The sequence below is a fragment of the Phyllostomus discolor genome, chromosome 15, assembly GCF_004126475.2.
Source record: "Phyllostomus discolor isolate MPI-MPIP mPhyDis1 chromosome 15, mPhyDis1.pri.v3, whole genome shotgun sequence".
Taxonomy (NCBI): domain Eukaryota; kingdom Metazoa; phylum Chordata; class Mammalia; order Chiroptera; family Phyllostomidae; genus Phyllostomus; species Phyllostomus discolor.
The window spans coordinates 13,504,315-13,517,594 of NC_040917.2; the positions used below are offsets into that span (position 1 = coordinate 13,504,315).

General features: G+C 55.4%; 1 protein-coding gene across 2 annotated transcripts in view; it reads left to right on the plus strand.

Moving 5' to 3' along the window:
* The window catches only part of KIF26B (kinesin family member 26B), a 376,031-nt gene that overhangs the window by 307,003 nt on the left and 55,748 nt on the right, over positions 1–13,280 (plus strand). For both annotated transcript variants that reach the window (XM_036016113.1, XM_028531214.2), the window contains exons 6-9: positions 650–856; positions 5,448–5,541; positions 6,786–7,048; positions 9,884–10,067. In XM_036016113.1, the coding sequence (XP_035872006.1) occupies positions 650–856; positions 5,448–5,541; positions 6,786–7,048; positions 9,884–10,067 (748 nt within the window). The remainder of the gene's footprint in view (positions 1–649; positions 857–5,447; positions 5,542–6,785; positions 7,049–9,883; positions 10,068–13,280) is intronic.

A 13,280-nucleotide genomic window follows, 5' to 3' on the forward strand; every position in this document is an offset into this window, starting at 1 on the left:
GCACTGCCTCCCGTGTGCCGCTGAGATGTGCTTTCATGCCCTGAAAAGTCAACTCCCAGGCACTCACTTAATGGGGTCCCGAGTAACACGGATCAAACAAATCTTTGATCGCTGTCGCCCCTTGGAACACATTTCAAATGCCAGCCGTTAAAAGCAGGCCACCGCACGGGTCTTTAATGATGACACTAATAAACGTGGATTTTTTTTTCCTCCAAGAGCCCTGATGAGCAGAGGCAGGAAGTAAATTATGGGAGCGGACTTTCATGTCCATGGTTTATTGATCTTGGAGCTTCCAGGGGACCACGCCAGCCCCGAACACGTGGCGACCCGGGTTACTTTTCATCTCTGTAATTGGGCCACCAGGGTACAGTGGGTTTCCACTCTACATTAACAGGAAGACAAGGACATGCCATTTCAATAATAAAGTAGTGGACACATCAAAATAGTCTACCCGGTAATTATAAATAAATCCATTTCCCCACAAGCCACGGAGGCTCACGTTGCTAATTCATTAGGCACATCATCGTCATTTGTCACGGGAAAGTTCCACGCTGTGCCATGAATACTGAGTCCAGAGTGTACCCTGGGGTGCCCCTGCATTCAGCATCCGGCTTAATCCACATCTGTCCTGGTTCCGGTTTCTTAACAGGTGAAAGTCATGCTTCGCATTTGTTCCACGTTGGCCCGTGACACCTCGGAGTCCAGCTCCTTCTTAAAGGTGGACCCACGGAAGAAGCAGATCACCTTGTATGACCCCCTGGCGTGTGGAGGTCAGAACGCCTTCCAGAAGAGGGGCAACCAGGTTCCTCCGAAGATGTTCGCCTTCGACGCGGTCTTCCCACAGGACGCTTCTCAGGTGGGTGTCACCCGCCTCGGGGCCAGGCAGGGTTGATTCGTCTCACGGAGCTTCACTCACTCACTAGGACCCGTGGGCTCTCTGAGGGTCCAGTTACCCCCTGGCACAGCAACGCACAGCAGCCACTTCGAGCTCCATTGAATAGCTGCTGTCGTACCATGGGCAGGACCGTTGTGCCAGGATATCAACAAACTGTGTCCTTGGGGACAAGGAGGCTCCAGCCAGTCACTGGGGGCATCCAGAAGCAAGAAGACAGCAGGAGGTTTCAGGGACCACTGTACTGAGGTGCAGGCACAACTGGTCCTGGGACCCTGCCCCCACCCCCCGTCTGGGTGTGGGTGTGTCAGGGGACGAGTGTTTCTGGGAGCTGGATTAGAATTAGTCAGGACCCTAGAACCCTAGAGAGGGCAAGTCTAGAGTTCCAGTGAGGAGTGGAGCACCAGGCAGGGAGACAGAGGCTGACATGCAGTCCTGTGGCCCGGAACAGCAGAGGGCAGGGCAGGGGAGAAGCTGGGGACAGCTGCTGTATCAGTCAGCATCTGCTGCATCGCAACCCGCCCTAAAGTTCAGTGGCTCAGACCAACGAGCGTTTATTATTGCGCCTGAGCCTGTGGGTCAGCCGAGCCTTCCTCTGCTCCCAGCTCGGCTCATTTCTACGTCTGTGGTCAGCTCTGCCGACCTTGGCTGGCTGCTGTCACGTGTTTGGGGGCCGGCCGGCCTTAGGGTGCTCTAGAATGGCCTTGGCCAGGTCACCTGGTCTCTCTCCACATTGTCTCTCATCAACCAGGAGGCTGTCTTGGACTCACTCTATGACAATGGCATGATCCAGGCATGTAGGCCTCTTGAGGCTGAGGTTCAGAATGGAAACAGCACCTCTTCTGCTGTGTTCCATTGGCTCAGGCTTAAGGGCTGGGAAGAGACTCCACCTCTTGATTGAGGTGCTGCAAAGTCACGTTGCAAGGGGCATGTACCCAGAGAAGGGTAGATGACCGTGGCCATTGTTGTTCATCTGCTAGGAGTATAATCTCGGGAGCTCAGGGTGCCAAGATTCTTCCACCAAAGCCCCCGGAGCCAATCCCAGCAGGAACAGATGTCTGGTAGAAGATTCAGCTGCACCTTCGGGGGCAATTCATGTGCAATGAATTGGTGCAAGTGAATCGTCTTGTAGACATCTATCACCCGGGCTATAGGTAGGCAGTAGGCTACTTTGTCTGCATTTTGGCATCAGACACTTGTACCTTCCCGATAAATTTCCGGCACTTTCCAAGATTTATGCAGAACGGTGCGCAGTAGGATGACTAACAGCCTCTAGCAGAACCTGGAGCATCACAACGACCATTGCTGCTCCTGTCAGTTTCTCCCACGTTGCACCTCAGCGTAGAAAGACATGGTGTTTACACAGATGCCCGGATGGCACTGTCGGCAGAGAGCACGTGCTGTAGGCCACGTGCATTAACCAGCCGGGTCTGTGGTTTCCCCAACGAGCTCACCGTGGGAAGGCAAAGCGCTTTATGAATGAGTTCAGTGGTTTCCCTCTTCATTTCATTTTCCGTGTTTGGGACCACCCCATGGGCTCACTAAGCTAAGCCTCACTTTGGGGTCTAATAAATGGCCTACAAATAATTCAAATCATGCAGTTAAAACTTTTCAGAAGGTTGTCAGCATCCCAAAGCAAACCCTAAATTCAGTGTGGACTATGAATGCCTTTCAAATTGATTCCAGAAAAAAGGAGCCGCTTTTATTGCGAGTCTTTATTTACATTTCAGACTCGGTGGCAGGGCTCGTCTGACAGACGCACTCGCTTTAGAATGCTTTGTGTTCGCTGAAATTTCCAAGTGTATAATGAACTGCATTTCAGGAACATCTCCTGTTTCCAAGAAGTTCCCTGTGCATCAGCCCATTCGTTCTTCCTGGACTTCGAGGGCATGGGGGAGGGAGGTGTGGCTCCTTCCCCATGACAGACAGGGAAACTGAGTCTCACAGCTGAAGTCTCTCATTCACAACCCCTTTCCTGAGCAGACATCTTTTCTAGATTCTTCTCTGTGTTCTGCTCCGTATGGTGGTGCATCTTTGGTCACCTGTCATTTTGCCCACTGTTCCCTAGCAGTGTGTCCTCTGAGTGTGTCCTTGCACAAGTCACACATTCAGTCTCTGAATGTCTCCGGTCCTCGGTGTCATCTGTAGGATGAAGACAGAACCCAAATGTACCTCCTTAAGGCCGTAGCGAGTCCTTGAATTGATACCCATGAGGTACTGAGAACATAGTCAGTACTCAATCAATGGGAGCTATTTTTACTATTAGATCGTCATTTTTAATGCTTCCATCATGCTGCGGCTGTGGCCAGCCTTGGCCCTCATGAGGTGAGCACCTTCCAGCCTCCAAAGCAAAGGGGCCAGACGGCATACAGGGTGGCCTGTGCTCCCAGGTCCTTGCTGCTGGCCGCCTTCGTGGGCTTCCTGGAGCCCGGACAGTTCAGAGTGTTGCTTTCTCTGCCCTCAGGAGCCATCCATATACCCTTGAGTGGCCTTGGCCGTCCTCCCCTGCCCACTGCGGGGGCAGACTGCTGCTGGGTCTGGCTTTGGAAAGGGGACATAGTCCGTTCCAGCTGCCATAACAAAGTAGCACAGACTGGATGGCTTATAAGCAACAGAAATTGGTTTCTCGCGGTTCTGGAGGCCGGAAGGCCAAGATCAAGGTGCTGGCAGATCTGGTGTCTGGGGAGAGCCCCTAAGCAGCGCCTTCTCGCTGTGTTCTCTCGTGGTGGAAGGGACCAGAGGGCTCTCGGGGCTTCTTTTATAACCCCACTCCCGAGGGCTCCACCCCTGTGACTTCATCGCTGCCCTCAGCGCCCACCCCCTGCTACCACCACACCAGGCTGCAGTCTGAGAGTGTGGGAGGGCACAGATTCAGTCATTAGCAGGAGGGATGGAGGGGGGACAGAATTCAGACCGGTGGGGCAGCAGAGGCTTCCTGTGGACTTGGCCTTGGCCACGGGGTCTGCGCTCAGGAAGGCTGCCTGCCTCTCTGGGCCCCGGAGAAGCAGCACGCAGCCTCCAGGGGCTGTTGTCACCTCCTAGCACACACCAGGGGCACAGCTCACTCCCCACACTCCTCCGCAGTGGATGCGGGGCAGGGACTCAGCCGGGGGAGGCCGCCAGCCCTGTGCGTGCGCGCCTCCCCCGTCTCCTCTGCCCGGCCTTGGCCCCGGTGACTTGGTGAAGGCACTTCGGTCCATACACAACCGACACTCTCCCCACTGACCTCAAGCCTAAGACAGTTTGTGGATGGATCGGGGTGGGCTCTCAGCCTCCTCACCCCCATCCATCTCCCTTTGTGTCCAATAGAGGCAGAGTGCTTTCAGCCTCTGGCAGACTCCTTTAAGAGTCTACAGCCTCCGTTTGGGGGGTTTCGAGCCAGGCTCGCGTGGCCTGGATCCTGGGTGCACGACAGGTCCTGTGGTCCCCACCCCACGGCAGCCCTGTCCTACTGTCCCCTTGGCCCAGGAGGTGCCCCTGGCAGAGCTGCTGAGGCGACCACCACCGGAACCACCCACAGTGGGGAGGAGTGTGGTTTCTCCATGCCGGCTGAGGAGAGAACGTTGGTTTCCGAGCACTTAGGTTCCTCGTGCCGCTGCCGCCGCCTGGGGCTGAGTAACTGCATTCACAGTCGGTCGGGCCTGCGGCGCTCAGCTGCCTGCCCAGAGGCCCCTCACTCGGACGACTGTGGAGGTCCACACGGCCTCTGGATGTTTCCGGGAGATCTGACTCCGGCGCGGAGACAGAACCCTAGGCAAGAGCACAAGCGAGTCCTTCTGTGCCCCCGCTGCTGCGGAAGCCCCGGGGGGACTCGCGGGAGAGAGAGTTCCCAGAGCTCCGCCTCGGCCCACAGAATTGACTGAGTCCTCATTATGGACGGAGCGCTGTGCGGCGGGGCGTGCACGGGGAAACCCAGCAAGTCCGCAGGAGCCGGGCCCGAGTTCCGTTTGTCAAGGATCTGTACCTGTTGAACGTAATGTCTGTGGAGAAAGAAAGAAAAGGCTGGTTCGGAGAGAGGAAGATGTAGACTGAGGAAGGAAGGAGATGGGGGAGAAAGCAGACAGACACCACAAATCTCCTGCTTAGAGTAGAATGACAATGTTTTTCCAGGTCACCATGCTGAAATGGCAGGTCCCTGCCGTTTTCCCTCTAATAAGTCTGGCCCATTTTATGAGGGGTGTGTGTGTGTGTGTGTGTGTAAAGGAAGGATCTAGCTGGCCGAGAGCACATGGAAAGTCTAAATGCCTCGTCCGGAGGCCGGAACGGCAGCAGGGGAGGGGACAGGGTCCCTGAAAGCGCCCTGTGTTCCCACCCGGCCCAGGCCCTGCCTGGTCTGCAGACAGCAGCAGAAAGGGCCCAGAAATTAGCAGAAGGGAGGTTTGCAGTTACCGTGTGGAACGCTCAGGCTGGCAGAGGGTGGGCGGCGCCAGAGGGGACTGAGTGTCCGAGAACTCAGTTAGAGGCTGACCCACCTGGGAACGCTGTGGGGCCACGCCCCGGGAAAGTGGGCTGGCCGTTCTGCTACTCACCACGTGTCTCCCCTTGTGTCTGCCAGGCGGAGGTGTGCGCCGGGACCGTGGCGGAGGTGATCCAGTCCGTGGTCAACGGGGCCGACGGCTGCGTGTTCTGTTTCGGCCACGCCAAGCTGGGTCAGTGAGAGCCCTACGTTTCTGTCCTTGCGTGCTGGGTTCCCGGCCCCCTCCTCCCCCATTCTTCTGTGAGGTCCCGGAGTGCTCGGGTGAAAGGAAGGCCGTCTCCCTTAGGTGCCGAACCAAACAACCACAGAGGATCATGTCTGCTTTTGAAATGTAGATTCCCATTCACAGTGGAAACCCAGTCGTCTGGGAAGGCCTTCAAGTTCAAAAGATGAACAGAGGCCTTTGGCAGGGTTGTTCCCATCTGATCCAGGTCAGGGTCACGCCCAGAAAGCCAGCAGGAAAATGTACATTTCCTGAACAGGGGCTGTTGGGAAGCAGAGAGCTGCCCCCACTAAAAAAAATAAATAAAAATAAATAAAACACCACATACAGGAGGACTTGGGTTGGCGATGGAGCCAAACTAAGGGTCAGAGGAGCGGCTCCATGCAAAGCCCAGGCCATGAGCAGACCCGTCTGGGGAGGGTCTGCCCGCCGTCCATGCTTCCCAACACCCAGCCGTCCGATGCCCCCGTGCTGGGTGCCGGGTCGGGGGCAGGCAGCTCCCCACCCCGAGTGGCGCCTCCAACCTGACCTGTGGCCATCTGCTCACCAGGCCTTCCCTTACACGCTGGACAGGTGAGCAGTCTGGGGGAGCTCCAGACACGGTCCCTCGGCTGAGCTGCCAACAGAGACCATCGGGGCCAGGGCCGGGCCAGGACGGGAAGCCCTTTTCACCCCACGGCCACTCGGCCTCCCCGTCCCTTCCTTCTCTTCTTCATCTCTGCTCAGAGCAGTGACCCAGGTTTCAATGGACTCGGCTCCTGCTATAAAAATATGCACAGCATTTAACTTGAGAAAGGTTATAAAGTGTAAGCACGTGGCTGTAATACGTGGGGCGGTGACAGTGATGAGTGGTCCCCGCCTTCCCACTCTGTGTAAAACTAGGCAGAGACGGGTCGCTTTGGGTATCTGGGGTCCTCCTGGAGGTTCATGGTGATCTGATCCTGTCACTTGCCAGGGCTCTTGCAGCCGTTATTGTAGCCATTTAACCAGAGTACTGGGAAAGGCCTTCCTGCTATTGCCAAGGGCTACTTCGCTCACCCTTTCCTTTCCTCTCTTCCCTGCCCCCACACCGCCACGCCTTCCTCCTGCATCCTTGGCATCTATTCCGAGACTGTAGAATGACCTGTGGACACTCAAACTGCCGTTCTCTCTTCTCTTTGTTCCCGCCCCCCCCTCCCCGCTTGGCCCCTCAGGAAAATCCTACACCATGATCGGGAAGGACGACTCCATGCAGAACCTCGGCATCATCCCCTGCGCCATCTCCTGGCTCTTCAAGCTCATCAACGAGCGGAAGGAAAAGACCGGAGCCCGCTTCTCGGTCCGGATCTCGGCCGTGGAGGTGTGGGGCAGAGAGGAGAACCTGCGGGACCTGCTGTCCGAGGTGGCCACGGGCAGCCTGCAGGACGGCCAGTCCCCCGGCGTGTACCTGTGCGAGGACCCCATCTGTGGCACGCAGGTGACTGCTCCGGCCGGGGGGCTCGGGCAGCCCCAAGGTGGCTCCCCCCTACCTCTGAGGCCGGGGCGCTCAACCGGTGATGGGCTGACATGCCCACCGGGAGGCCCACGGGTGTTTACGTTAAAGGGGGCTGGACCTTTATGGCCGCCAGCTGCGGGGCCATCTGCTCGCCCAACCTAAATATTTGTGCCTTGGATCTAATTGACAATGAGCAGGAATCACGATTGTTGTAGCAGTTCGAGGAAATTGAATTTACTTTCTTTATGCCCCTTTCAGGGGGAGGGAGGAAAGGACACTTTTTCTTTTGTTTAACAGCAAACCGAAATATTTACCGTTCTGCACAAATAGCCGTGGCCGTTACCAGGACTGTTTATGGCTCTATAAACTGTGTTCCTGGCACCGGTTTGCAGCCGGATTAGGAGTGCTGCAGGAAAAACTAATAACCACTTTCTCATTAGCACCGTGATATAATTGCTAGAGCTGTGGAAGCCAAGAGGGGCTCTGATGCGCCTTCTCAGGGCGTCACGCCTGTTTCCAGAGTCTTCTCTTTCGCTGTTTGCCTCTCCGGGTCGGCATGGCCTGCTTCACGTCCAAAATAATCGGTTCTCCCCATCTCCGCCAGCAGGCTTTCTTTCCTAGTTTCACCCGATGCCTCCTTTCTTAGACGGAAGGTTCGGTTTGTACCTGCCTCGCTCCCAGGTGGGATAGCTTTCACCGGCGACGATCCCCCATCTTCTCACACCTGACCGCGTCCCCACCCAGCTCAGCTTCTTCCATTGCCATGGTGAACCCTCCAAGCCATGGTTTTCCTGTGTGTACCTGTCTACCTTTCCAGTATCATCTCTGGCTACTCCCCTCCCCTTGCCACACTCCTCTTAAATTACATGTAAGCCCCCCAATATAGCAGTGCCTTTCAGACTTCAGTGTGCATATGAGTCACTGGGGAACTTGTTAAAATGCATATCGTGGTTCTGCAGGTCTGGGCTCGTGCCCTGGACCTTGCATTTATTTCTAACAAACTCTCGGTAGCAAAGCTGTAAGGCACCAACCACGCTCCTTACCTCTGGGCCTTTGCACATGCTGTTCCTTGTGCATGGAATACTCCTCCTCCCTTCTGGTTCTTCATCGGGCTAACTCCTTATCCTTTAGGTCTCAGCGAGATGTCTCTTCTTCCTGGAAGCCCTCTTAGATATCTCTCCTGAGCTGACTAGAACACTGGTAGCAGCTATGTTGTGATTGCCCGGTTAGCTTTTGGTAACTCCCAAAGGGTGGGTACCACGTCTGACTAAAATTGGCTGCGCAGTTTTAACAGATGCATTGGATACCATTTGGATGGGGCACCTAGTTAGAATACGAACTAGCTGGTCATGAGAACCTCAATCCAGTGGTTCTCAAACTTCAGTCTTCGTCAGAGTCACCAGGAGGACTTGTTAAAGGGCGGTCGCTGGGGTCCCTGTAGAAGTTCTGGTTCAGTAGTCCTGGGACAGAGCCGCACACCAGGCATCACAGCACGTTCCCACGTGGTGACGCTGCCGGTGGCCCAGGGACCACACTCGGAGAACCACCGTTCTGAAGCATGAGACGGGCTCACAGGTGTCTTCATGGCACCTGTGATGGGAAGCAGTGTCCCCCACCCGCGGCTCCTGCCCCAAGAATGACCCAGACCCTTGGATGTGCAGTGACGTCCGTTCACTTCTCCACTAATGAGGTTCCATGTGGGTGAAAGTGCCGCTTCACCGAAGGCAAAAAAAAAAAAGAGGAGGAGACCAACACGCTCTTGACTTTAACTCTTCTTATTGAAAAATCGTAAAAATTCTCTGCTCTATGTTTCGGCCATTCTGAGTACAAAACCAAGAACACAACGGAATCTCCCTTTGAAGTCTGAGGATGTTCATGGTCTCAGATCCCAAATGCCATCTCCCGCAGTTCAGAGCCGTGGGTACAGGTAACGTCAGAGTAGAAAACGTTCGGAGCCTGTACCGACCCTGAAACACACACCGCAGATCTCTCCTCTGGGTACATCAGACATAATGAGTTTTCTCTTCTGCCCCCACGAAGGGACAGGTGGCAGAACGCGCTCTGATTAAGGTTCACAGTGCCGGCCAGGGGGTCCCCAGGGTTTGGGTGCCCCCAGGGTTTGGGTGCCTTGCCCACCATGCCCTCTTCAGTCGATTGAAGAGTGTGCCGCACACGTGGGTTTAGTCATGAAGGTAAAACTAGACCTCTGCTGAGTGATACAGGCGAGGCGTCCACATATCCTGGGTGTTTTCCTATGTCTTTGACACTCACGTCTCGTCACTGTGCCGGGCACTGGGGTCTGTAATCGGCTTTGACTAAACAGCTGGGGAATGAGATGAGAGTTGGGCTAAAGCCGACCAAGCGCTCTCCCTTCCTTGGGACCCCCATGCTGTCGATGAGAATCACACGGTGTGGCCCCTCTGTGCCCAGCCCTCTCCTCTCTGAAACCCAGGCGCAGTCCCGTCCCGCAAGTTCTCTTCCACTGCCCGCGCCTCGGTGAGCCGCCCTGTGCTCCCGTTCAAACACGTCCATTCGCTTTGTCATACCGGCTGTTTACAGTTTCTGCCTCAATTATAAATGAGGGACAGTGTGTGTCGTCCAGTCGTGTGCTCAGCACGAATCCTCAGGCAGGAATGAATTAGGCTGAGCGTGGCGCGGGAGTATAGGGCTGTGTCGTGCAAGGACTCCCCGCCTTGGTGAGGCAGGGAGCTGCGCGATGCTGAACGGGCAGACAGGTGTGGGGGTACGAGGCACGGGGGTTGGGGGGCAGGCGACCCTCCTCGAGCTGCAGCCTCAGCTCGGGCTTGTGTCTTCCAGCTGCAGAACCAGAGCGAGCTGCGGGCGCCCACGGCGGAGAAGGCCGCCTTCTTCCTGGACGCCGCCATCGCCTCGCGCCGGGGCAGCCAGCAGGACTGCGACGAGGACGACCACCGCAACTCCCACATGCTCTTCACGCTGCACATCTACCAGTACCGGATGGAGAAGAGCGGGAAAGGGGGGAGTAAGTCGCTGCCTCTCCTCGCGGGGCCCCCGTCCTGGGGAGGGGCCCTTGGGGGGGTGACCGTGACCCTCTGTTCACCTGGCGCGATCTCGCCAGTCTCAGGTCCCGCTGACTCGTGACTCAAGATCGTTGTTGAGTCTGGGCTGCAGTTGACTTTGGAATTGTCCCAGGGAAGAGGGTTGGCTCTGGGAAAGATCACTGATGAATGCCACTGCCGTCAGAATGTGAGGGAACAGAGTTTAAAAAGAGCAAAACAGCCCCGGCCAGTGTGGCTCAGGGAGTTGAAGCACCGTCTTGTAAACGGAAATGTTGTGGGTTCAACTCCCAGTCGGGGCCTATACCTAGGTTGCAGGTTCGATCCCTCGTCCAGGTGCATACAAGAAGCCGCTGATTGATGTTTCTCTCTCACATTGATGTTTCTTCTCTCCCTCTCTTCCCCCTCCCTTCCCCTCTCTAAAAAATCAATAGGCATGTCCTCAAGTGAGGATTTAAAGAAAAAAAGCAAAGAGCTGCTTAATGGTCTCTTTTGGTTCACAAACCTTAAAGGCGCATATCATCAGAAACCAGCCTTTTCGCACCAAAGTACTCTAGCAATGTTGTTATTCATCGTTAGCTTGAGTCTGCCGTATGGACCCAAAAGAAACCAGCTCGTGCTTTTTAAGTCGTCTGTAGATCAGACATTCGAGTAACTAACCAGACTGTGGCCGCCTTCCCCGCTCAGGAAACGGCCATCGGTGATGTTGCTCTGTAATCAGCCAGCCCCAGTCCCCAGGACGGCCTCACTGCCGGAGCCTGGCTCTGGGTCACACAGGCCCCTGGTGGCTGCGTCGGACCTCACTGACCGGGTGCGGGCTCTAGGCTCTGACTGGCGAGCAGTGTCTATCCGCGCTCGCACTTGGGTGTCAGCCCTCGGCCCGGAGTCTCAGCTGGGGTCTTGGACCGCGGGCAGAGTAGTCTGTGGACCTCACCGGGCGTTTTCCGACCTCACAGGCTGGGCTGGGCTGGCCAGGCAGCGGCTTCCACCCGTCTCTCAGCATCCATCTCTGTGGGGGCTTTTAAAACACAGGCAGCTGGCCCCCAGTGCTTCCTGAACAACTGTCTCAAGAAAGCCCATGCCAAAAACAAACAAACAAACTAACTAACTAAACCCCGAGTGAGGAGACTAACTTTGGTGGCTGGAAATCATGAAGCTGCCTAACACGGAGGCAGTCTGCTGACCCGATTGGAGGTGGAGCCTGGAGTTAAGACATTCCGCTGGAATCTGGGGGTGGGCTCCCCAACTTCTCTCAAGTCTCCCTGTTGCCTGAAGCCTCGAAAGCCAGTGTCCTGGAGATAGCTCTTGGGGGTGTCTGTGGCCCCCAAACGGAGGTTCTTCCCCTCCCCCACCTCAACGTCTCTGTTGACCCAGGCTTCTGCCATGGTTGCTGCTCCGTAGTTGTTGCTTTAATTCAAGTTTAATGAGGCATAATTCACATGCAGTGAAATGTGTCATTAGATGAGCTTTGGGGAATCTGCACAGTTGTGTAGCCACCACTGTCAGGACAGAGCACAAAGCCACACCACGTCAAGTTCCCTCTTGTCTCCTGTAGTCGGCCCCCTCCTCCGCCCCTGACAGCCACTGATGTGGGTTTTGTCCTTGTAGTTTTGCCTTAATCCAGAATGTCGTATGAATGGAATCATATGGTCCGTGTGTGGCCTCATGTGTCTGGATCTTTCATTCAGGGTAACAGATCTGAGATTCTTGCATGTGGTCGCATGTACTCGCTGTTCACTTATTTTGCCTGCTGCTTCCTCGTTGGGTTTTGACGAGGCCCAAGGTTGGCCCCGCCCCCAGCGTGGGAGGAGTCCCATTCCCTGGGACTGGCCTTCGTGGCCCTGACCGACAGCAGGGCTGCCTGCATTGGCCCTCACTTACGAGCCCTGGGTGCCCGGAGACGCAGACCAGCAGGCCAGTCTCCCCTGGCAACCCGCACTGGTGAGAAGGGGCTGACAGGTGGAGCAAAGTACTTTGAACGGGAATCTTTCAAGGGAGATTGGTTCTCCAGGAAGGACTCACAATGTGGACAGCATTTCCCCTGAGAAGAACCTTCTGAAGGAAGGAAGTGAGGGGCTAGGGTGGGATGAGAGGATCCAGACTGTTGTAATGAGGAACAGAACTTCACCCACACTTCTCCTAACCGTCTGAGAGCTGGCTTTCAACCCTGTCCTCACGTGTTTCTTTCCGGGGCTGTGTTTTCCCTGCGTGAGTGTGGGAGTCCGAAAAATGTTTACTTTATTCTTTTAAGCTGTCAATAATAATAATGATGATGATGATCATCATCATCATCGCAGCCTGCAGTGAATTCTTGTACTTTTGGCAAAGGAGAGACTCACAAAGGACCTGACTCTTGAGCCAAATGGCTTCCAAATGGTGTTGAGTGGAAAACTCAGGAGGGGAGGGAACCACCCCCTCCCGGGAGACGGCAAACCACCCTGAAAACAGCTCTGCTTCTGATTTTCCACTTTTCACTTCGCAGTTCTGCACTCCGTGTGGAACCCGAAAATGGGCAGGGCTCCCGAAAACAGTGAGCAGTTCACGAAATCACTGCAGCCGTAAGAACCTAAAACTTGGCTTCCACAACCGTGCAGGCTAACCCACCCCATGTCGGTACTTAACCAATCCTGGGTGCTTGTGACACATTTCACTTAAAACTCGTCTTCTTCCTATGGATAAATGGCGAAAGCAAATGGCTTGTAAATAATAAACTGAGGCTAAAGAGAAAGGCAAGTCCTATAAGTGACGTTTCCAAAACTTCTTTGGGAGCTTTCTAACGTATCCACAGAGGAGGAGGAAGAAGGGCAGGAGGCCAGGCAGGTGGGAGGGGCAGCCCCCTGCCCCTGGGTCCCGGAGATGCCGCCTGTCTGCCCCCATACCCGGCTCTGTGGGGGAAGGGGGTCAGGCCAGAAGGCACATGGCCCCCCAGCCCGTGGCTGTCTGGACTTCTGTGCGCTCAGATCTGTTTCGAACGTAATGAGGAGATTTGGAGTGTTGTTTAAAATGGAAATGTTGTTTACTTATAGGTAAGGAGTGACCCCTGTGGACTTGGCCGCCAGAACTCAATTAAGGGAAAGTTTATTAATTAGCCTCCCTGTGAGGAAGCAGAGAGCAGAGTGTTGCTGTTAACAGGCCATTAGAACCGCAGAGGATGGACGCAGAGAGGCCTCTGGGGCGGT